This window comes from Sphaerodactylus townsendi, linkage group LG12, assembly GCF_021028975.2.
Source record: "Sphaerodactylus townsendi isolate TG3544 linkage group LG12, MPM_Stown_v2.3, whole genome shotgun sequence".
NCBI classification, from domain to species: domain Eukaryota; kingdom Metazoa; phylum Chordata; class Lepidosauria; order Squamata; family Sphaerodactylidae; genus Sphaerodactylus; species Sphaerodactylus townsendi.
This window is the reverse complement of record NC_059436.1, coordinates 16,156,032-16,181,000: the sequence shown is the minus strand read 5'-3', so window position 1 is coordinate 16,181,000 and position 24,969 is coordinate 16,156,032. Positions and strand designations below refer to the sequence as shown.

Below are 24,969 nucleotides of genomic sequence, written 5' to 3'. Positions count from 1 at the left end.
CCAGCCTCTGACTGATATTGCCTAATGGCAGTGCCAACTAAGCAATGTTCTAAATCTATTGAATTCAATGAGCATAGAAGGGTATATTGTACCCTTCAGATGGCACTGTATATTGTACAGCTCAGTGATGCAGAGGGCCTAATTGTTATTCCCCTAGTACAAACGGATTTCATCAAATCGGCGATCTCAAAGACAGAGCAAAATTGGGACAGTAAACTGTAATGATTGGCTGGAGGCTTTTCATTTGCAGAGACTGGAATAGTTGCTATTTCCAGTTTTCACGTTGTTAGAAATAGCAGATCAGCTGCAAATTTTAGAGGCAATTTTATTGTGAACGTGTTTTGTAAATGAGAGAGGTTGCCACCACCTTGGATAGCTTTGCTGCTTTAAAACAGTGTTGAAACGGTGTTGACACGGTGACACTCTCCTTCTATAAATAATATTTTTTTTTGTACTGGGTGCTGGTTGTAAAGACAGAGTACTTTTTAACATATCACAGTATTATTAAAATACTGTCATTTGCCACAATGCACATTTGTTATATGATTAGTAAATGTACCTTTTAAAAAAATATGCCACCATATTGACACACTGGCAGCATATGTTTTGCGCAGACGTAGATCCTGTAACAGAAATGCCCTTCTCTATAAATCAGTTAATCACTGTTTCCCATTCCTTGCTCCAACACTTTAAGAAAAGGTTTATGTCCATTTAATTATGATTCCCATCCATGCAAATCTTCTTTTTTCAAAAGTTTCAATCCTGTCAGTGCAGCTCCAAAAGGAAGCATCTGTGAGTTGCACAGATTTTGCCACATTTCCCAGTGTAACACTCAAGCACTGACTCTTTCATCTGCTCTGCAGAAAGATTTAGGGACATCCCCTCCCTCGCTCATTTATCTTGAAGGTTGCATGTTGTTTGTTTCGTACAACAGAAGCCACTCCCTCCCCCCAAAAGACACTGAGTGTGCCCATCTTTTGGAGCGTTGACAAAAAGCAACATGTGTGAAGGGTAACAAAATTAGATAAGAAGCTCGTGGCAAAAGCCTGCTCTGGTTTAACTGTGCAATCCAAAAGAAGGGCGGTCTGAAGCCGCATTAGAAGTGGTGGAAGGGTTGCGCTGGTGCCGGTGCCACCAGAGCTGTGCAAAGTGGCACAGACGCTGACACAGAAAGACTTACCCAGGCGGCAGGACACCACACTGCAGAAACGAGGAATTGGTGTTCCATGCCATCATTCCTATATCGCTGGAAGCTGTGCCGGTGTTCCCGAGAATGGACTTTCAGCCCAGAAATGGCCCTATGCTGGCAGCTGACATGCCACCCAAAAATGTGGCATAAGTCACTTCCCTATGGGATTTTTCAAGTGGCCTGGGGGTTTTCTGTTTTTTTCCCTTCCTGTACCACCCAAAACTTGTGGAGTGGTGGAGGTAAACTGCCATGGTGCTGTCTTCCGATGCCACTTTACCACCATAACCCCTCTTGGGATTGGGCTGTAAGAGTATGACTGGCAGGAGTCAAGCTGAGTGCCCCCTGAAGTGCAACAAACCAGTATCACTGCGGTCAGTCCAGCAGTGCCAGGACCTCACCCACTGCTTCCACCTGAAGCCTAGCAGCAAAGTAGGAAAAGACACCACGCTGATGAAAGGTCTGAATCAAATGGCCCATGAAGTTGCCAGAGTTTCATTGTGCTTGCTCCTGGGCAGTGACCTACTGGGAGATTTCCCTGTAAGTTAAATGACCAATCTGTTCCATGATTAAAGGAATACAGTTCAACATATAGAACACCCTATATAGCACCAGGTGCTATGAAACTCCGGTCACAACTAAAAATAGCTTTGGGGTGGGGGTATCTTGAAGGACACTCAGTCTAGCCTGAATGGCAGCTCTTGCTTGTGTTTTCAGGACACGGAATTAAGGCTGTGTATCCGCTGTCCCCTTGACAAGCACAGAGCGGTACAATTACAGCAAATGCAAGCTCTACTCCTGCAAATGCTTTCATTTTTTTTAAAGATGGGTATCATACACTTCCCACCACTGTGTTGTATGTTATCATGCCAAGTCCTGACTTTCATTGTTTACTTTCATTGTTTAAATGAAATGGCTTGTCTTTCTAATAATCCATCCATCCGTCCATCCATTCAACTGTCTGGAAATATGAACTACATTCTTTTTTCTCCTTGTCCTGTTTTCTCTCCTGCTCCTCCCTCCCCCGTGTCCATTGTCTTCCGTTTTAGAAATAAGTGATCCTCCAACATTGGCAGGTTGGTACAGCATGGCTGCTTCCTTAATTTGCTTGCATTAGGCCAGTTGCCGCAGCGTCGAGAGAGAAAGGGCCGGGTCCCTCAATTGCCCACTAGGACAAGCTAGGACAAGCGTTAAAACAAATGACTTCAAACTGTGCATGAGATCAAGTGGAACAAACTCTTGTTTTAATCTATAATCTGAAAAGCAGCAAGGGCAGGCGGTCGGCACAGTGAGGGGGAGATAACAAACGTTCGCGTTTTGACCCCAAAAAAGAGAAATGAAAACAGATGTATAAGCCTTCTTAAGGCACAAAGCTGGGCACACAATACTCTGCCTGGGATATGATCCGTTGACCTGCTAGGGGAGGAAGAAAAAGAGAACACAAATCTCTCTAGAGTAGCGCACACCTTCTGACGAGTTTCGTGTCATGCAAGAAATGACTTGGAGATCTCCACGTCTTCTGTGACTAATTCGCATGAGGGCTGTGCTTCAAAGCATTTAAAGCATCACAAAGTTGACTTGATAGGTGACATGCCCGAGTATCTCTTTTCTGCTCACATTATAAGCAAAAGGGTTTCTTTAAGGCTGCCGTTGGCTCTTGAGTTGTGTGTTTTGTGCAAGAACCTTCAAAACCTGAGAGGTGAGCAATATTAAAGAGCAAAGACATGCAGCGCAGTCCTAAGGAGAGTTATTCCAATCTAAGCCCATGCATTTCAATGGGCTTAGACAGGAGTAACTCTTCTCTGGATTGTGCTGTTAATCTGCACTGGGAATATCCTTAGCAAATATCTATATGCTCAGACTTAACATAGATTTAATGTCAGTCCCAAGAAACTTAGATGGGAGGGGTGGTTAGGGATCATTGCCAGAGAATCATCTGCACAGAGCACCGAACTACAGTTCCCAGAATTCCTCCCACAAGTCTTGACAGCTCAGCTCGTATAAACTGATATGTTATTAAATGTGGGGCTTACTATCTTCCAATTGGGGATGGGCAGTAGCCATAATTTTCAAATTTCCCACCTCTGCCATTTCGATCTGGAAAATCCTCTCTACACATCAAACATGTGATTGTCTTCTTTGTGCCATTTTTTGTTTCCTCTCTGGGTTTTTCCTGTAAAATGCACCGTTTTTCACCATTTGGTATTATACATGGTGCACACAAGTTCCTAACAATGTGTGCTGTATATTAAAATCACACAGAAGAAATGAACAGTATACAAAACCATGACCAAAAGCAGAATATTCAATATAAGTTGAAAAAAATGTGCACAGGTCTAAAAGGAGATTGAACAGAGGACAGACACTTATTCCTAACGGGGAGCACAAAGAGGGTCAGGATGTGTGTTTCATTGTTTTATTTTCCTGGTTATGAAGTTAAAAGATGTTGGAGAATCTAGCAGTTGTGACTGAGGAATGTAAAGACAATGTGCAAACAGCAGGAATGGGGAAAGGGATAGTGGATAGCAGCGTTTAAGATAATGCGGGTCCCTTGTTTATCTATTTGAATTTTTAACATGTCTTATCCCTGGGGACCGACAGTGCAAAACAGTATTCAGTGATAAATACACACATTTAAGTGTGATTAAAAACAACAAACTCAGCTCAAATGAGAGATGTCTGAGCAAAGGGGGACACTGAACACGATGTACTCTGTCTCAAGATCCCAGTATCCACAGGCAGGAATGAATCTCAAACTATCACCGATGGGCTTGCTTCTACTGAATAAGAAGCAGCTGCATCTATGAGTTCCGACTGTTTCAGGTTAGCAGGAAGGGAGGTGAACCGGAGATGAAGTCTGTTTTATTTTGAGCCCCTGGTTGATGAATAATTTCCCCAGAGACTTTTGTGCGGTGGCAATTCTGTTTTCTTCTAAGACCTCACCTCCTCCCCTTTAAACTCTGAGGCTTTTTATGGTTAATTCGTTTCTAGTACTTCTGGCCTGTTTTAATGTGTGCTCTTAAAATACGCATTAAGAACACTAATTAGAACAGGTCAGGAGCATTAGGATCAAATGAACAGTTAAGGGTTTTTATACTGGTCTTTGTGTGCTCGTTCTGAGTAGAAAGCTACAAACACACACACTCGCTCTCTCTCTTTTTCCCTTTCCCTCTCTCTCTCTCTCTATATTTATATATATACATAAAGCATGCAAAGTTGGTGTACCTGACATACCCACACAAATCAATGCTCTTTCTTGCATACATACAGTGACCACCCCTCTTAGACACGGTGCATTTGCTCCTCCATGTTGTTTTTCTGGGAGCCTCCAGCTCCCATGTTAATTGATGCTCATGCAGCACACACCACCCATGAAAACAACCTGTTGCATGATGAAAATGTGTGTAGGCTTTTTAGGACTGGCCAAAAATGTCAAACAATCCTTGGTGGGAAGGATGTTGATCCCACAGCTGGAGAAGACATTCGCATAAAGACAATAAACAAATGCATTAAGCAATTGCAGTGAACACAAACAAGAATTTTGTAGCATCTTAAAGACTATTTTTTGTTCAAACTCCAGCTAAGCCTTTGTGGATTCTTTAGAAAAGTGGGTTCCAGATCGCAAAAAAATATTCTGGAATAAACATTGGCTAGTGCTAAATTCTCACAAAGATTGCCTACTGAACAGTTTTCCAATGGCATGACTGGTTATTGCTCAGTATGGCTGGTTGTCTAAAGGGGCTTATAATGGAGAAACATGAAGGAATATCTAATAAAGGAATTTGACTGAGGATTTCTTTTTTAACTTTTAAGTGTTTTTTTTAATTAGGGAAGGTGTCTTAAAAGGTTCTTTTAGCACTATGTTTGCAGCCAATTTTAACTTTCATTTTCAGGCTTTTCTATGCCTCAAAAGGAGTTTCTCTAAATACTGCAGCAGTCTTTGGCTGCTTACCTCAGGGTTCTGAACTGTGCAGTGGGCTTGTATTGGGGTCTCCTTTCATTTCTCTGCTTACATATGAGGAGACAGCCCACAGCCTGCTGTGCAGTTTGTTTGCTGAACTCTGCAGGACCTCTGCTTCTCCCAGTTCTCTTAACTCCACGCATCAACAGCCTTAAAGGCACAGATCTCATCACATGCAGTAGTCCCAAGACTAGAACTGATATTCTCTTCCCTCCCCTCCCCTCTCCTTCCCTTCCCTTCCCACCCACCCACACTCAGACACACACACTCACTCTCTATCTTGCTGCTGCTACCACAGGAGAAGAGAAAAGAGAGGCTTGTTTTAAAATAGAGGCTTGTTAGAAATAAAGTTTTAAAAAGTCCTCGTGATCATCAGGGAGGGTGGAAGTAGAACAGGGGAGGTGGGGTACAGCTAAAAAGAGCCCCTGTTTGTTCTGTTTTTAGCAAAAATCAACTCTCTGTTGTTATTATATCAAGCATTTAGGGAAGCAAGAAGGAGGTGGCAATATGGAACAGGGGTGAGAGGGAAGGCGTGGACGGCATTGCAAAGGAGTGGGAAGGCTGGCTATGAGCACAGGGAAAGCAAAACTGTGCTAACTGGCAAATCTGCCCACTCCAGCAGTGAAGCAATTAAAAGTTGTTCTGGAAGTGGTCTTGCTTGCCACAGAGAGAATAGAAAGTGAAAGCAGGGCTCCAGAAAATAGATCCATACAAGAAAACTTGCCACAACAGACATTTGCCAGATCACACACCTTACACCTAGCACATAATTGGCCTTTGGCTAACCTGCTTGCCTTTGCTCCTGGTATCTCCTCAGCCAGAAAAAATGGAGAAAGCCTGTGCACCTTAAATGAGTTAGTATTCCATGGACTTTGCCTATGACCCTTTTGCTCCAGCCCATGATTTTTAGCATTTTTTAAAGAAAAGAGGGACCATTATTCCTTTTTAAATAAAGATGTGATAACCACACCCCCAACCCTCATCTCCAGTTTCGTTATGGTAGGGGAAGAGAATCACAGGCATTGCATTCTTTTGGCTGACAGCAGCACAGCTAGATTCTGTTACATTTCTCCCAACCTGCAAAATGTCAACCTATTAGAAAAATATGCAGACATTTCACATTTCATTTCTGATGAGTCTTTCCCCTCCTCCCCAGAATCGTTGGCATCTGGTTGTTAGTCCTACTATCTCTAGTTTTGACACAGTCAGTTCTGCAGTTGGCATTGTCAGCACGGGGAGAGAGTGTGTGTGTGAGAGAGGGGGGGGGGATGGGTTTTTATTTTTTTTTCTTTGCAACTTGATGCTGTCTCTGCTGCAGACTCAAATTAGTTCTCTCCTCACCACCGCCATAGAAATTCACAAATACTTCCAATCCTGGCACAGGATGTGACCAAACTGCACTGGATGCCTAAGTACCCAAAATATTTTTTTTTAAAAAAAACCCTCTGCAATTCCTCCCTCCCCCCTCCTTCCCAGAACAACAATACTCATTTGAATGGCTCTGCGAAGATTGTCTGGGTAGATGCTTGTGAAGACAATGTTGCATTCTGTTGTAATTAAGCAAAATAAAAGTTCTGTTTGCAGTGAAACAATTTGTCTAAGCTGGTTTTTCATCGCAGGAAATGGGTTTGTAGCTCTCCACTTGTTCAGCAACACATGCGCTAATTAGATTCCCTCCTGCCATTATTTTTAATTTTTTGCCATTACAATAGTTGTTATCCCTTTGTCTTAAAATTAATGAGGTTAGCAAGCTCATATCTTGCTTCTGTTTCAAAAAAAAGAATTCAGATTATGGTTGAGTGTCTAGAATTTCACTCCATATATAATTATGCACTAATGATCCCCCCCCCTTCTCCCTTCTCCCCTTTTCAAATATACCCTTTTGGCCCTTGCCGTTCTTTCTCTGGTTGCATTTCTTTAACTAAGATAGGAGATGAAATGGGTAGTTGTTTTCCATTTTGATGGGGTTCCAGGAACAATAATAATAAAGACCCACATTTGATAGCTCAAGAATACTGATTTTCTTTTCTAAAGTAGCGTATCTGCAGAATTTTAGGACCAGATTACTCTAAATGTTTCTCAGGATTTGGATAAACGCCTGTTTTGTTATAGGCCTATATTGCACAAGCTCCTGAAAATGCTTGCAGAACATTTGCAAAATGTTTTTGATCCCCTCCATTTGTCCACACTCATTCACGTCAAAATGATTCTGGGCCATTTTGTGTATGGGGGTGGGGGGGTGGTGGTGGTTGGTTTTTAAAAAAGTTATCTGGGAATCTTTGGAATCTGTGGAAGTTTTGATCCTTCAGTGCCTTGTGCTGTGATTCTCCGTAGCTCCTGTAATTGAAGCTTCAAAGTTTTAACCCTCTCCCAAATTGTAGTCATCTTCTTTCGGTCTCCAGGCAGGTGGGGGGAGGGAGGAGTATACTTGGTGAGTTGGAAGGGATTATGTTGCCATCTGCTTCTGTATAATTCTGTAATGTATGGTATAGTGTTATTAGGCTTTTATACTATTGTTTTAACTTTTGTATGGCTTTATTTTAACTGTTTTATGAATTGTATTTATTAATCATTGTGGCCCTTCCTGAGCCTTGCGGGGCTAGGTCGATATATAAATATGAAATAAATAAATAAAAACAACAACAGCAACAGAAATGATGGAAATAATCAGGTGAGAAGGAACAGAGTGAGTGCTGCCAGGTGTTAGAAAATGGTACCAAGAGAAGTGGCGACAGCCCTGAAAATGTTTTAAAACATTTGTGCTAAAGAATTGTTATAAAAGAACATGCATATAAAACACTAGCAGGGCCTGGCCACGGGTTGCTGTGGCAATTGTCCTTCTCATCACAGTCCGCAACCCACACAGATGTCCATGCAGGTCCAATGATCCCCAGCATAGCCTTTTGGGAACAGCAGTGGCGTAGTGGCTAAGAGCAGGTGCACTCTGATCTGGAGGAACCGGGCTTGATTCCCAGATCTGCAGCTTGAGTTGTGGAGGCTTATCTGGGGAATTCAGATTAGCCTGTCACTCCCACACACGCCAGCTGGGTGACCTTGGGCTAGTCACAGCTTTTCGGAGCTCTCTCAGCCCCACCCATCTCACGGGGTGTTTGTTTTGAGGGGTGAAGGGCAAGGAGGTTGTAAACCCCTTTGAGTCTCCTACAGGAGAGAAAGGGGGGATATTAATCCAAACTACTACTACTACTACTACTACTACTACTACTTCTTCTTCTTCTTCTTCTTCTTCTTCTTCTTCTTCTTCTTCTTTTCTTTTGGAGTGGTCAAGTGGAATCCCTCTTTCTCTTTTCAGTTCACATTATTATATGGTGCTGTCTTGGTTTTTAGTATAAGGTAACCCTTTCCATTCCACAACGGAACTGTCCAGAGTGTGAATCCTGCTGTCCATGAGGCTGGTTGACACGCACAGTCCTGGCTTGGGGCAAGGAAGCTATCCCAGTCAGGCAACAGAGGCAGGGTGGTGAGGCGCTCAGATCTAGACCAGCTCCCTGGGTTTTTAAAGGGCCATGTGCAAAAGAAGCGGAGCCAGTAGTGTTGGTTCACCCCCAACCAGCGGATTTTCTTAGAAGAAAAAGGCAAACTCCAGCTTGCTTTTAGTAAAAGAGAGCTGTGGCAAATATGGGTGAGGAAGTGGGTAAGTGGTGGTTGGGTGTGAGGGAGGGCAGAGTGAGGTGTGTGAGGATGAGCTGGATGTGGATGAGAGTATGTGTGTTGTGTGGTAGTATTGGGTGAGGCACAGAGAGTGAAAGTTACCTGCATGTGTGTGTAGGGGGGAACCCCACCTGACGTCTCACACGGCAAAGTGTGTATGTGTTTCACTTCCACTCGTATTACCTAACAGTATTACCGATTTACTGTTTTAACTGCTCATCTCTGCCCATCTGCATGAACATTCCAAGCCCTCAGACCACAGACATGCTGCACGAGCATTCTAAGGGTGACAGTTAAACAGAGCCAGCTTCATGGCCTGGTGCGCCAGGAAAAAGACGTTTTACCTGGCTCGGGTATGGACTTTTGGCGATTTGAAGGTCCAATTACCTGCCCGCAACAGGGAGGGACGTCCTGTGAAAATTTGGGGGCGATCCGTCCAACTGTTTCGGCGTTAGGGCAAGACCAACAAACGAATGGTTGGTTTTTTATGTATATAGATTTTGAGGCTGCAAATAAAATGTTTTCAGAATGTTTTTTGTGGAACTCCATGGAGAAAACATTTTCGTTTCTGCTTCAAAATGTGTTATTTTGGTTGTGTGGAAAGGGCCTCAGTAGGAAACTTTGAGAAGTTGACTAGACTGTAGACTAACATCCAGGAACATAATCGTTTGGTGATTTTCCTGATGTGTGTTCATCTTGTTTGAACACAAGTTTCCTTGTACAGTCAGCCCTTAAATGCGATAGTTATTAGGAAATGTATTAATTGTTATCAGGGTTTTATTGATTTAGTCTGGATTTTATGCTTAAATTATATATGATTTTATGGTTGTCTGTTTTAAACCTGAAATTTTGATATGTTGTAAACCGCCTTGAGTCTGGGGAAGGGTAGCTAGAAGAGGGGCTTAATCACTCTCCTCCCAATTTGAATGGGGCCCCACATTATTTTTTGAATAAGAGAAAAAAGTTATTGGGAGTCATGTGCACACAACTACCAGCACTAAATCTGTGTTGATCCATAGTCCCACACTGAATCACTGTGGCTTACAGTGCCATGTTGTATGGTGGTCATTGGAGTCCATTGATTTCGAGGGACTTATGCTGGAGTAACTGAATAAAGCGACTCTGTCAAACATGTTTCTCAGGTTAAATACTTCCAGTGCTGTTTATCTCACAGATTGAAAGGAAATCGTGCCGATGAGCTTGCTTCAGGGTTGCTAGGAGAAAGTAAGACCGTTCAGTGACATTTAGAAAACAACTCCATCTCCCAGGCAAATATCTTCAGTGTATGTCTTTCTCATACCATCAACTCTAAGCTTTTAGAGTTTAACGCAGCACCAGTTCTGCATTTGGTACAGTTTTAGACACTCGATCGATAATTAATATATCTATGGTGAGAGATTCCATAACAGCCACAGCCAGTGTGGTTTGGGGGGTGACCCGTATGTTGAGATCCAGCTCCTCCTCCTGAAGAATATTTGAGCACAGGCTTTTAGATTTGAGACCTGAGAACTTCCATTTAATTAATGAGATTACCTTGTCTCCTGAACGGGAAAACTGTTGAACAAGAACTGGTGGTTGGTTACCAGTGTGATAATTCTCCAAAGTTTAGCTCCTTGGCTGTCCTGCTCAACTTTTAACTGAGGGTTTGTTTGTTTGTTTGTTTGTTTGTTTGTTTGTTTGTTTGTTTGTTTGTTTGTTTGTTTGTTTGTTTGTTTGTTTGTTTGTTTGTTTGTTTGTTTGTTTGTTTGTTTGTTTGTTTTCAGAGCACCTCATGAGCCTTAAGTGATTTTGAAAACAAACCTCCCCTGTCACAGATAGTAGAGTGTCAGCATGGGAGGAGTTAAGTAGTAATTAGGTACATGTGTTGTGGCAAGTGCTATCATTTCACAGCTGACTCATGGTGACCCCACAGGAGTTTCAAGGCAAGAGGCATTCAGAGCCAGTGTGGTATAGTGGTTAAGAGCAGGTGGATTCTAATCTGGAGAACCTGTTTTGAGTCCCCATTCCTCCACCTGATTGGCAGAGGCTTATCTGGTGAATCAGGTGTATCTGTGCACTCCTACATTCCTGCTGGGTGACCTTAAGCTTAGTCACAGTTCTTCAGAACTCTCTCAGCCCCACCTACCTCACAAGGTGTCTGTCGTGGGGAGAGGAAGGTAAAGGAGCTTGTAAGCCACCGTGAGTTTCCTTACAGGAGAGAAAGATGGGGTATAAATCCAAACCACTACTCTTCTGTTTCCCTTGCCTGCTTCTGTGTAGCAACCCTGGATTTCCTTGGTGGGCTCCTATGGAAGTACTAATCAGGGCTGAACCTGCTTAGCTTGCACATATAAAAGCACTAGCAGTGTTCCCAGGGCACAGTCAATCTTAGTAGGCTTCCACTAGACTTTGACCCAGGAACACCCCCAGCATGAACCTCCAACTTTCACCACCTAAAAGGATGGAAAAGTCCGTTTGGCTCAGTGGAGGCTTTCTGGCGGGTTTTTTTTTTTTTAGATTTCATTGCTTTCCTGCATCACCTAGAAGCTCTCTGGAGACAGTGCGGCAGCAGTGCCATCCCTGGCCACCACGGCCTCTGGATTGGGCTATAGGTGGCTGACAGGAAACCGAGCGTGTCTCGCTGTAGGCAGCCTCCTGTGGAGTAAGCTTTCCAAAAGGCAACTGAGTTTCTTGAATAGAGTACCTACATTACTGGTGTGTCAGCAACAATCAAGGCCAGTTTCTCCCTGAGAGCCTTGCGCTTGATGCGGCACCCAGTTATCGAGCTCACCCTGCGCAAGGGGCTATGTCAGATTTCACTCCAACTGTCACAGGCTAATCAGATCCCCTAACAGGTTTGCCATGCAGAACAAAAACACTGGAGCACAGCCAGACTTGCCCGCTATCTTCAGACTGCTCAGCTAGCTAACATGGTCTATTGGACTGGGGAAAAAAATCCTCCCTTTTGCCCATGCACAAGTCAGCCTAGCAGGTTCGAACGAGAAAGTGTTATTATTGCACTGTTGGGACCTACCAGCTTCTTGCGTTACAATACCTTGCAATTCTGTTGAAGCCTCTGTGAGACAGTCTACTCTCAAGTGGTCTGTTGCTCCCAATGGTCTCCCTCCTCCTCTGGGTCCCCCTCTGCTCTTCACATATTTATACAATTCCAGGCAGGGTGGCCATGTTAATCTGCTACAGCCAAGCCCAGGACTCTTGCAGCGCCTGAAAGAGTAACCAGAGAATTCCACAAGCCAGAGCCAACTTCATCAGCTGCATGGAAGCGTTGACCCTTGCCCCCTCAAAGCCTTGTTGGTCTCTAAGATGCTGCTGGACTTGAAGTTCACTCTTCTCTTGCAGGCTAACATGGCTACACTCAGAAACAATGAGTCTACAATGAGTCAGGAGCAGCAGTGGCGTAGGAGGTTAAGAGCTCGTGTATCTAATCTGGAGGAACCGGGTTTGATTCCCCGCTCTGCCGCCTGAGCTGTGGAGGCTTATTTGGGGAATTCAGATTAGCCTGTACACTCCCACAGACGCCAGCTGGGTGACCTTGGGCTAGTCTCAGCTTCTTGGAGCTCTATCAGCCCCACCTACCTCACAGGGTGTTTGTTGTGAGGGGGGAAGGGCAAGGAGATTGTAAGCCCCTTTGAGTCTCCTGCAGGAGAGAAAGGGGGATATAAATCCAAACTCTTCTTCTTCTTCTACAAGGTTCCAGAAGACTCGTCATTTCTTTGTACACTTGCACGTTTATACTCATTTAGAGAGGTTATGACTTTCTGAGTTGTGTTGCTGTTTCCTAAAAAGACACATTCTCAATGCATTTAATAAATACATAGTCTTACCAAAACAGTTAAGACAAAAGGCTCAGAAGTTATAATATCTCAGTTGCCTGTGAGTCCACCTCTAAATCACAGGTGTCAAACTCGCAGCCCTCCAGATGTGATGGACTACAGTTCCCATCATCCCCTGCCAGCATGTTGATGGTGGGAACTGTAATCCATCACATCTGGAGGGCCATGAGTTTGGCACCTATGCTCTAAAGAATATGGTCCTTCCTACCATTCAAGCCTCATTATTAACAATCATTCTAAATTAGGCAGTGGGAAGGAAAGAACAACAGCGGGGCGGATGCTCAACTCCATACCCGGACATTAAAAGGCTCTGCCCTTTAAACAATAAAACATTTTAGATTAAAAGGAAATACTAAGAGATAAAAACTAAATGGGGCGACAGAGGTTTAAAACTTATCTTTAAAAGGTGGAGGAGCTCAGCAGAGAGCGACCACTCACCATGGCAGCCGGAAACAAGACTTTAAAAAAGCACATCTGCACACGGTACATTTTGACAATCTCTGTCTGAGAAGTGCCAAATACTGTTCACCACTCTTTGGGCAGCTGGCCAAGATTGGCACCTGCTGTGTGCCCTGTCCCAGCCTGCCATGTGCCCCATCCCATCCTTAAACAACAGGGCACATGGCATGAAGCCACATCTGGAGTGAAAACATTTTGCACAAACATCAGGGAATAAGAACAGCTTCTGTTACCACACGTCGCTAACATTGCTTTGGTCAGAAGTCTTACAGGTTCTCCACCTCAAGACGTAAATGGTGATTTGCATTTTCCAGTTGGAGACACAAAAATCGAAGGATAATGCAGTCTACAGAGGTAAGCAAAGGAAGGGCATCTTCTGCCTCAATTTTTCCCCCACACAAAAGGTCTACCTCCCTCACCACACTCAAACACTCTTCTTCCCACAACTGTTTCCCACAACTGAGAGCCAGCATGGTGTAGTGGCTAAGAGCAAGTGGATTCTAATCTGGAGAACTGGGTTTGAGTCCCCACTCCTCCACCTGAGTGGCAGAGGCTTATCTGGTGAACCAGATGTGTTTCTGCACTCCTGCATTCCAGCTGGGTGACCTTGGGCTAGTCACAGTTCTTCAGAACTCTCTCAGCCCCACCTACCTCACAAGGTGTCTGTTGTGGGGAGAGGAAGGGGAAGGAGCTTGTAAGAAGAAGCCACCTTGAGTCTCCTGCCAGGAGAGAAAGGTGGGATATAAATCCAAACTCCTCCTCCTCCTCCTCCTCCTCCTCCTCCTTTTCTTCTTCTTCTTCTTCTTCTTCTTCTTCTTCTTCTTCTTCTTCTTCTTCTTCTTCTTCTTCTTCTTCTCCTTCTTCTTCTCCTTCTTCTCCTTCTCCTTCTTCTCCTTCTCCTTCTTCTTCTCCTTCTCCTTCTCCTTCTCCTTCTTCTTCTCCTTCTCCTTCTCCTTCTTCTTCTTCTTCTTCTTCTTCTTCTTCTTCTTCTTCTTCTTCTTCTTCTTCTTCTTCTTCTTCTTCTTCTTCTTCCCAGCCGCATCTCCCCCACACAGGGCAAGTATGCATATTGAGAAAAGGAGAACCCCCCATCCCTCACCCAGAGATGTGCTTGTGCCACATCCTGTGATGTTGTTATAACCCCATTTGCAAGTGGGGGAAATAAGGGATACAACCACTTTTCTGGTGACTACCAACCAGCTATTAGCATGATGCCTTTTGCCTTGCAGGGTCAGAGCTCCTCAGAGATGCTCAGACAGACACTGCAGTTGGAGATCAAATGCAGCTCTCTACAAGGGACGTGCTAGCATTGACTTAATTACTTACACTTCCAAAAGGTGAATCCCAACCTGTAGGAACTTCCCAGGGAAGGTTTATAAATTAGAAGAGCATCTAGGGCCCCTTCCGCACATGCAAAATAATGCACTTTCAATCCACTTTCACAATTGTTTGCCAGTGGATTTTGCTATTCTGCACAGCTGCAAAGTGCATTGAAAGTGGATTGAAAGTGCATTATTCTGCATGTGCGAAGGGGCCTAGGTGGTACTGTTCTCTCTACTCTCATGTATGAGCATGAACCTACTTGCTGTTTGCTCCTACCATTGAGCATTGCTTATCTTAAATACATGAAGCTGCCTTGTACTAAATCAGCCCATGGGTCCATCAGGGTCAGTATTGTCTACTCTGATTGTGAGTGGTTTTCCAGGGTCTCAGTTGGAATTTCATGTCATTTACTACCTCATCCTTTAGACAAGAGAAGGCAGAGATTGAACTTGTGACCTTCCACATGCCAGGTAGATGCCCTAACACAGAGCTACCAGCTCTTCCCCACTCACTGTTGTTGCTGTTGCTGAGCATTGCTGACCTTGTGTTTCTTTTGGACCTTTTCAGGGAGCGATCAGGCATAGAGGAATGGATGCCCTGGACGATGCAGCATCTACCATCTGCTGAGCCAAAACATGAGTAAATAGCTGCAGTGACCTATGTACATCCAACTGGCCTGCTTTTGATCCAGCCTGGCTCCTGCACTTTTGCGTCCAGCTTCACAGATGGTCATTCAACCAGCATCACTGTACCTATCATGGGCCTAGGGTGACAAGGACTGCTCCGCCCAAGATTGTGCAGTTTGTCTATGCAGTAAAAGTGTTGGCAATCCTATTCATTGGACATGTCTTCAGACTTTCACTCCTGGTGTGGTTCAATAAACATTTGCGTTTTTTTTCCTGCTCTCTTTCTCTTTCTGTTATTAATGGCGTTCGATATACCAGCACACTATTTGTTGGGAATCACAGCTGTCTCCAGCGTAGGACCTCCGCTATCCATACTGTTGGGTTTTCTAACAAGAGCAGGTTCCTCTACATGTACAATTCCCTTAATTGTTGCTGGTGTGAGATAATCATTGCTGGTGTGCTAGTTACCATGGCAGGGAAAAAATATGGAAAGCAAACAATGCTATCATATACAGCAATAGGTGGTGGCAGCGATCTCGTGAAAGTGCTAGCCTGTTAAGCCCAATGGGGACTTCTCAGCTGAAGGGAGGCTTTTTTTGTTTTGCAAGCCTCCCCATGTCACCAGGAAGCCCCTATGGGAGTGGTGGGGCAGCCAGCCACCTGGTTTTTTGGATGGGGCTGCTCGAGTGACAAGGGTACTACCTACTTATGCAACACCATGTTGACATTGGTATCACACCAGCAGCTGGGATTTAGGATTGAACTGTACATCTTTCTGTTCTTCCACTTCTAACACATCCCAGTGGCACAATTCAGGTCAAGAAGACATTTACACTTTCGGGGGGTTGGGAAGCAATTAAAACTATGAGAAACTAGTTCATTCATTGAGTGATCGCTGCAAAGACCACCAACCACTAGGTCATTTGGGCAGTAGTGGAATTCAAATAATTTAACAACTGGTTGTTTACATGCACCATTTTAACAACCGGTTCTGCCCAAGTGGTGCAAACCTGTTGAATCCCACCACTGCATTTGGGGCATACTGTGCCCATATGAGTCCCCCTATTGGACAGCTGCAAATATAAAAAAATCTGAATTAACTGGAGGGGTGGTGCCACTAAATTTAAATATCTTCACTCTCTTTCCTTGGACAACCTGAGCTCAATCATGCTAGTTTTCTTCACGGATTACTTGCTCACAAACATCATCAAAGCTGCAGAAGGAATACATTTAATTTATTTTGTTTTCATTTAATGACTTAACATACATTCTCAGTGTAAACAGTCATGGGTGACAGGTGCATATGATTTAATCATATTTGAAGGGGTGCTTTGACTACACCTGGCTTCAATCTAAATCCAGCTCCAGGACCTTTTGATGACATACTATCAGGTTAACTATTTGGGGAAACTTGCTCAGCAAGAAGCCTACCTTGCAGGGTTGACTTTCTTGTTTGTAATTCCCAAAGAGGCTGGAATTTTGCACCTTAGCTGCTAGTCATTAGGATAGATCAAAGGGCAGCACTACCAGATTGGGGGTTGGTGGATTCAATTCCCAGGGTTATTTAAGTGGTTTTGTTTGGGTCTCCTTCGCATTAAATACATGTGACAGGGCAGTCTCAGATTTCTCACTTGCCGCTTGCATAATGCAGAGGGATTTTGAAACACGTGAAGTTGCCTTTGTAGATTTCAGAGATTCAAACCCTCGCCACCCCACAAATTGAGGAAAGTAAGATCAGTTTATTCATAATTTGCATGTTGGAAATACAGCCTCTTTTAGCTTTCAGAAAGCAGACTCTCTTTCTCTGTCTGTCTCTCTCTGTGTGTAACCCAGCGTTTCATTTCTGGAAGTATCCCCTGATATTGAAAGGGAACAACAGCACAATTATCAGAGTCTGCACACGCTATTTGTCTCTTTGCAGTGTGCTTGTGTGCTGGGGTCATTATCAATTTTTAATTAGGCGGGTGCCATTCAGCTAGTTAAATAACAACTGAAAACAGTCTTTGCATGTACTGAGATGGGAAGGAGGGACAGAAGAGGAGGGGGGGGGAGAAAATCCCCTCGCCAGAGAACAAAATGACAAGAATGTAAAACATTTAAGAGCAGTTACTGCATAAAGCGTTCCAGATGGGAGGAGCTGGGCACAGATGTGTTCTGTTCCAAGACTCCTGTCAATCAGCGCCGCTATAAAAATCACAGATTAATGAATCAAACAGCACACAAGGGCTGCCGGCCTCTTTGGTTTCTAACAGTTGCAGTGGGGATTGGAAAGGGGGGAGGGGGGAATAGCTTGGGGGCTGTGTGGCTTATTTAGGCTAAGAGTCTAGTCTGGGTTCTGAAAATCTCTGCTACAAGAAAATTAAATTTGGAGACTACAAAGAGTTCCACCATATGTGACATAACCAAGTGCAGGAGGGAGCAGCAGTCGGAATCATAGACATGAGAAGCAGCATTCCACTTTTTTTTGGGGGGGGGGGCTAAGGAGGTGCCACTGGGTGTCACCAGCACTTTAATTGGAAATGGGTTCCATCAGTTCCTATGGAGTTAATACAGCCATGACATTTAGTTGAAATTAGCTGCCTTTCTCAGCAGAGTCTGCTGCTTCTGTGTCTCCCAGGTCTGGCAGAGGGGAAATTTGAGGCAACTGGGAAGTTCTTACTTGACCAAGACTTAAGTAGGAACATCAACTGTGTCACTGAAGCCCCTTCTGCACATGCAGAATAATGCAAAATTCCCATTGATGCAACAGCATTACATCGCTTCAAGGTGATGTCATGCCTCTCTAAGAATTGCCAGAAATGCTGGTAAAACAGAGTTCCTGACAATTCCCAGAGAGGTGAGATATTAGTCTTGGATTTTTCCTTGAAGCGATATAACACCACTGCACTGATGGCACCCTCCTTGTCTCCACCCACCACAGACACCACTGGTCCTGGGTCCCTTCCGCACATGTAGAATAATGCACTTTCAATCCATTTTCAATGCACTTTGCAGCTGGATTTTACTGTGTGGAACAGCAAAATCCACTTGCAAACGTGAAAGTGGATTGAAAGTGCATTATTCTCCAGGTGGGAAGGGGCCTAAGAGTTCAATCTACGGGGGGCGGGGCAGTTCAGCAGTGGCTAAGGACGATGATGCATGTTTCAGCCATTCCACCTCCTAAGGGGTTTTGGGTGACACAGGGAGCATGAATACTGACCTGGGAACCCTCAGTTGCTGCCCAGTTGGCTATGCCACACTAAAATGTGGCATAAGCCACCAGGCAGTATTGGGGCGTTCCCTGGCCAAAAGCTGTATGGAAGCCAGCTGAGATTCATCTCCACTCCTTGGAACACCTCTGGATTGCCAACACCCATGCCGGCATGGGCTCCCATGGCAAAGGAGCACTGGTGCATGTGGTAGCTTCTGAGCTTGGGCACTGCACAGTTGCATGGTGCCTTGCCATCAGCATATTGGCTCTTGTCCCAGTGCATTTGCCAACAAAGTTTGCACCTGCATTAACACATCCTCGCATTGCTTCCAAGAATCATTTGCTACCCCTTGTGTATTGCACGGATGGCCTGTTACTCAAAAAGTCACCCAGGTCCTTCAGCAGCAATGCTTAAGGTTGTGAATAATTTGGCCTATTAGGATTTGAGTCCAGTAGCATTTTAGATACAAAGAAGATTTTCAGGAAGAGTCAAAGTTCCTCTCATTGTCAAATACTGCTCTGTCTGGTATAGTAAGCAACTCAGGACTTGGTCTTGTAGAGGGAACTCCAAGTATACCATACCTGTTTACTAACAGATAGCTACTTGCTTTAATGCTCTAGACTGATCCTACATGAAACAGGGGGTTGGACTAGATGTCCTGTATGACCCCTTCCAACTGTGCAATTCTAACTGACCAAACAAAGAGGTCTTGTACCACTTTCAAAGGACATTTGGGGGCTGGAATATTTCTGCTTGTTGTCAGCGAAAGATGCTGGATTTTCCTCTCTCACTTTGACAATAACCTGCATTCCTTTTCTTTTCTTTTTTTGTCTCCAGGTCCTGGAGCGGTACACGACGGGAACAACTCCGCATCCAGGGGGCTGGCTTGCCTTTGGCTATCAGGCACCCTGCTCGTTCATTTCTTCCTTAAGTTTTGATAAGAAAAGTGAGGGTCCTTGCATTCGATGCCTGGCTTCTCCCACACCACAGACTTTTAACCATCCACACTGCTGGGGGAGGGAAGGGGTGAAGAAAAAAGGTAAAGGAAAAACCCCACACAGTCAACAGCTTGAATATACTGCCGGGAGGGGCACGGGGAGGGGGGAGGGCAGAGGGCAATTGGGTTCCAAGTCAACTGCCCATTAAGGATTGGTCGATTATGGGCATTTCACAAAGCAGAATGGTTTTCATTTCCTTCCCTGGCCCCACCCTTCAGACCCTATTTATGCATATCCAACCTCTCGTTCTACGGTCAAGCGCTTCTCAGCTGAGCCTGTGAAATGCCCCGGGAGACGCGTCTTGGTCTGAGAGACGATGCACAGTGGAAAGTTAAAACGAGTAAATGAAAAAAGTGTCCTATTATTATCTCTGTGTCTCTTGAGCAAAAGGATTGTTCTTTCTACTTGTTACATTGTACATACCTGTTCCTGTTTCTTAACTGTCTGATTACACTCTGGTTTCATTTCGCTTCAGTCTGGGTGGATGTTTCAATGGGTTCACACCCCATCAGTCAATGCTTCCCTCTGCCCCGTGGTTTATATTGGAAGTGTGGGGGCTGGAGCTGATGCCGTGGGACCAGTCAAACACTTAGGCATAAACTGCAAGTTGGCCAACTGATTCGAGGGAAGATGGGGGAGCCCACCCTGTTCCATCACAACCTAAAAGCTTGAGTGACTCGTCAATGCAGATAAATTGACAGCGTTGAGTCATGCGCCTCCCATTTATCAGAATAATTATGCTGCTGTTTCTCCCATTCACCCTTCCATCTAATTATCCATCCATCTGCCTTTCGAGTCATCTATTTGTCATATTTATCAATCAATCAATGTAATTATCTATGCTAGTTTTTTTAAAAAATCCAGATCTTTCCTCTTCAGTTCTCCATCAACTCTTCCAACCATCCATCAGTATAATCACCTTTTATTGAGTCCCACCTCCATCTAGACCGCTTTTTTAAAATTCCCCATTATTCAAACCACTGCATCATCATCGTCATCCTTGTTTAAAGTTCTGTTGAAGCCTCTCCATCGCCTTTGCTGCAGAGTGAGGACATGTAGGCAACTCACAGGGTGGAGGGTACCCCGATGCTGATGGCACAGATAAGCAATGGGATACATCTAAACTCTAAACGGGAACCAAGACAAAAGGCACAAAATCCAATAGCACCCCAACAAGGACCAACCTCTTCAAGTCTCTGGTTTCAGGCTTCTCGCTTTCCATCCCTGAAACAAAACGAGCTCATCGCTAGCTGAAATTATCCATTTCTGAGCATTGCCTTAAAAAGTAATCCACTTAGGATGCTGTTTATACCCGGGGAGCTATTCCGCCATCGATTCCGCTGGCCCCAGTTTGCTATTGCATACAGACATTCCAAATACAGACAAACAAAAGAATCACTTTTTTCACATTCTGGGTCAGCAAAGTTCTCAGTCCTCTCCCTGGTCTCAATCTGCCCTTGCATTTCCATCCTGGGGGGGGGGGGGAAATCTCGCTTTATTCCTTTGGAAATCCATCCATTCAGAAGACAGAGGCCAATTACATTGCTAGCATGTTGGCATTAGTCTTTGCATTTGTTTGGGAACCTCTTCTGAGTGGAGGGCACTTGACACCAACTTTCGGAGTGTTTGATTAACAGTGGGAGGGAGAGGAAAAAAGGATGGGAAGGAGGAAGAGAAAAGCAAAACAGTGGGGGGGGGAGGTTCCTGTGTTTTCACGGCTCCCGTCTGAGTCCCAGAGAATGCTATTGGTCATTGTATTCTAAAGCAGAGCGATGGCACCAGGTTGTGAGCACCATGTTTCAAGGACTTGGGTCTTGAAGTCAAGAGGTCTCACTCAGCCCTCACTTCTTGTCTGAAAAATACAGGACAGAAGCCGCTGAGAGTTGCTTCTCCTGCAGAGATTTCATCAAAAAGACAAGGCTGTTGGAGGAGGAAGAGAAGTTCCAGAGCTTACAAGGAACACAACTGTTTTCAGTCCTTTTCTTAGGAATCCGTTTGGTGGACTGTTATGTGCTGGACAGTAAACAGGAGAAGAGTCGAGAGTGCACCGGCACTACTAAACCAAGTGGTACTCTGCAACATTGCAAACAGGCTATTGCAAAATAGTTCCCCAGGACAGCTTTGGATGAATGGGGGGTGGGGGGGAATGAATGCAAAACCAAGGATCCTAGTTCTATATATATGGTTTTCTTTTTCCTCTTTGGAAACTTTCTCCATAGGAAGATGGTCCTAAGACTGTCACGCATCTGCCAAGACTGGGGAACCCAATCAGCCGCCTACAGAGCAGTAAGGAAGTATAATGCCTACATTACTGAGCTGCTAACAGCCGTGTCTTGGGAACACTGAAATGACCTTGTGGGTGGCAAGTGACTGGTGCTGGTTCCCGACGGGTCTGTGCAGATGATTAAAAGAACGTGCCATTCAGATTATCGATATGTGTAGTACATGAATGATTTTTTAAAAAGAGTCTGTTATTTACTTATACAAGACTAAACATTTGGGTGGTATATTCATAATCACAATGAGAAGCTGAAACAGTGAGGGCTTTGCTTTCCGATGAACAATGAAAGAAAACGGAGGCGATCCTCGATTTCATCACTACTGAATGTACTGACTTGCTTCCCATAGCGTATTGTGTTTTGTTGTATCCAAAAATTGCCTGCTTGCCTCCAGATCTAAAGGAGAAGGGGAAGAAATAGGCCCAAACCTTTCTGGAGGGAGAAAAGGAGAGAAATAAGGGCATAAAGTTTCTGCGGAAAGTATGCCACTTCTTTATCAGTTATTCTTAGAAGGTATGTTCCTTTCCATGCTTTCTGCTAGAAGGATAAGCAGTGTCAAAAGAAGAAGAGGAACACACTCATAAACACAACCTTCACAGGAAGCTCTTCACAACCATGTTGCCGTAAAGAGATCCAACTTCATGAAGATATTTGGGTGCTGATTTAATTGCAGCAAGGAATTTGTAGCTGAGGTTCAGCTCAAAGGAGCTTGGCATCCCAATAGGAATCTCTTGCCAGGCCAGACAAACCATCGTTTTAACCCCAGCATTCTGTATACAACCAAAATCAGAAAGTCGTCCCCAGGAACTCCCAAGCAGGATGCGAAGGTGCTACAGAAAATGGAAACGTTGCTTTTGCTTTGCCTGAATTCCACAGCAACAGACCAATTCAGTTGGCTCGTTTAGGAAATGATGAAGCGAAGCACACACAGATAGACAATTCTTCAAACACACCTGCCTAACCAATCAACCCCAAGCTTGATCCACTGCTAGGTTTGAACTGGAAGTCAAGACTGTGGTCCTTTGGTTACCTCCATGTAGCAGTTGGAGATCTGGGATTATGGCTGATCTTGAGGTGACAGAGATAAGTTTTCCTGGAGAAAATGGCCAGTTTGGAAGATGGACTCTGTGGCATTGTACCCCACTTTTGTTCCTCCCCTCCCCTCCCCAAACCCTCCCTTCCCCAGACTGACCCTCCCCCAATCCCCAGGATTTTCTCAACCCGGAGCTGGCAACCCTAGTTGTTCCCAGGATTATCTTCCAGGAATTCAGATAAGCATTAGCCTTGAAGAGTTAGTGAATGTACATGGTAGAAGTAGCCTTTAAATTCTCAGAAACAGATCAGAAAATAAAGATTTTAAGATGCTTAAAACCATGCTATGAACTTTTATAGCAGTTTAAAAAATACTGAGCTCCATGATGATCATGTTTCACTGAACAATCACCCCTAGAATGTGATCCTCCCCTCCGTTAAATCCATTCTACCAAGTGTTATATGATTTCCATGTGCTTAACTTTGGAACCATGTCTTAGGAGATCAAGAAGGCCCTGTTCACTGGGTATACCCAGTGAAAGGAAATTTTTTAAAAGGCTAGGTTTTTTTAAAAAAAAAATAAAGAAGTCCTGATGGAAATTTTCTGTGAACAACAAAAAATTTCCCTCCAGAATTGTGTGCGCTGAAGTGCTGGTGATAAACTGAGTATTTGCGTGATAGCAGTAAAAGTGCCTGAATTGTGGTCGTGTGCAAGAATTCCCCAAATGCATTAGGAAGGATGCATTTGGGCTTTATGAGAAATGTGCATTTTGTGGGTAGGAAAGTTCCCTACCCTGCTGTTCTGGCACAAAGGGTTGCCATCTTTAGGAGCGACGCAGCAAGCATGACTCTCCGTCGATTTCAAAGAGAGCTTGCTTGGAGTTCTCACTCAAGGTCCGCTCAAATGTATGGAGGGTTGCACAGAGATGCTGCTTGGTAAATTGCACTGTTCGATTGGAACTGGGCAGTTATGTCTGCTAAAGCCGATTCACTGCTTTAAGACTATGTGCAAGTAACTACATGCGGCAGTTCAATCCCAATCCGGGGGTGGGGCAGGGCAGTAGTTCCTAAATCCTTGGAAATCAATGGCACAAAGTTAGTCTTAGGCAACTGATATCCCAATGATTTCATTTTTCTGGATCAAGGCCTTTAGAGTCACATGAGCATAGGAAGTGGCCTTATATTGGAATCATATCATTGGTCCATTAAACTCAGTATTGTCTACTCAGTGGAAGATGTCCCAGGTCTCAGTCAAAGGCCTTTCACATCACCACTCCTTGTCCTAATCCTTGTAGACTGGAGATGCTGCTGGGGATTGAACCTGGGACCTTCCACATGCTAAGCAGATGCTCTGCCACTCGACCACTTTCCCCTGAGCCTAGGAATGTTCCACTCATGAGTCTTAAATGGGCACCTTAATGTGTTCTAATGTGAATATATGATACAAGGGAAGCCTGAAGTTTCAACTACATTACAAATGCCTCATTGGCCTTCCCTTCCTGAAACTGACAATGACCAACGTTCATCTCAATGGCAGAATAATAATATGAAAAGCAATAGAAGATGCCTGTTTGAAAACAAGGGGGCAAGGCTTATAATGATATCTAGCTGACATTTAAAACAAACAGTAGAAAGGTTTCAGTGGTGGGAGAAATGGAAGGTCTGTGGTGGGGAAGCTATGGAGGAATCTGCCATGCAGAAGCCCTGTTGTTGCTGTGTTGGATTAGTAGCTGCAGCAGCTACAAAAAAAAACAACTGCACAAGCTTGTCCCCACATGGAATTACACCCACCTCAGTAAAGACTCTGAGGACAAACCTTTGATAATAACAGCCTTTAGCATCAATGTGCAATGACCTTATTTTATAGGCCCAAATGTAGGACAAGAGAAAAGTGTGAAAGGAGAAGAGAATAGTATGGACTGTCCTAAAGTGAACTGCACATTTTAAATAACATACATTATTTTTTTTAAAAAAGAGAAATTTTACTTCTCTGCTACCCCAAGAAGAAACATCTGGAACATTTTTAAATGTTGCTTGGTGTACTGGTTAAGAGCAGCAGACTCTAATCTAGTGAAATGGGTTTGTTTCCCCACTCCTCCACATAAGTGGTGGACTCTAATCCGGAGAACCAGGTTCAATTCTCTGTTCCTCCACGTGAAGCCTGCTGGGTGACCACGGGCTAGTCATCTCAGAACTGTCTCAGCCCACCTACCTCACAAGGTGTCTGTTGTAGGGAGAAGGGAAGGAGTTTGTAAGCCACTGTGAGACTCCTTAAAGGTTGAGAAAAAGCGGACAATAAAACTCAACTCCTATTGCTATTATTACCCAAGACTGATAACTACAACAGCAGGCAAATTTTGATGCAGCAGTTTGCATCTTTGTCCATAGGGATAAGTGAATGGTGTTAAAAAA

General features: G+C 44.2%; 1 protein-coding gene across 3 annotated transcripts in view; it reads left to right on the top strand.

Moving 5' to 3' along the window:
• The window catches only part of OPCML (opioid binding protein/cell adhesion molecule like), a 430,273-nt gene extending 407,154 nt beyond the window's left edge, over window positions 1-23,119 (top strand). Inside the window, exons 7-8 of one of the 3 annotated variants that reach the window (XM_048513179.1) lie at window positions 2,236-2,262; window positions 19,086-23,119. In XM_048513179.1, the coding sequence (XP_048369136.1) occupies window positions 2,236-2,262; window positions 19,086-19,186 (128 nt within the window). In that variant the 3' untranslated portion in view covers window positions 19,187-23,119. Of the gene's footprint in view, window positions 1-2,235; window positions 2,263-13,055; window positions 13,274-19,085 lie in introns of those variants that run through there. The other 2 variants (XM_048513176.1, XM_048513180.1) reach the window with 2 other exon arrangements.
• The last annotated feature ends 1,850 nt before the right edge of the window (window positions 23,120-24,969 follow it).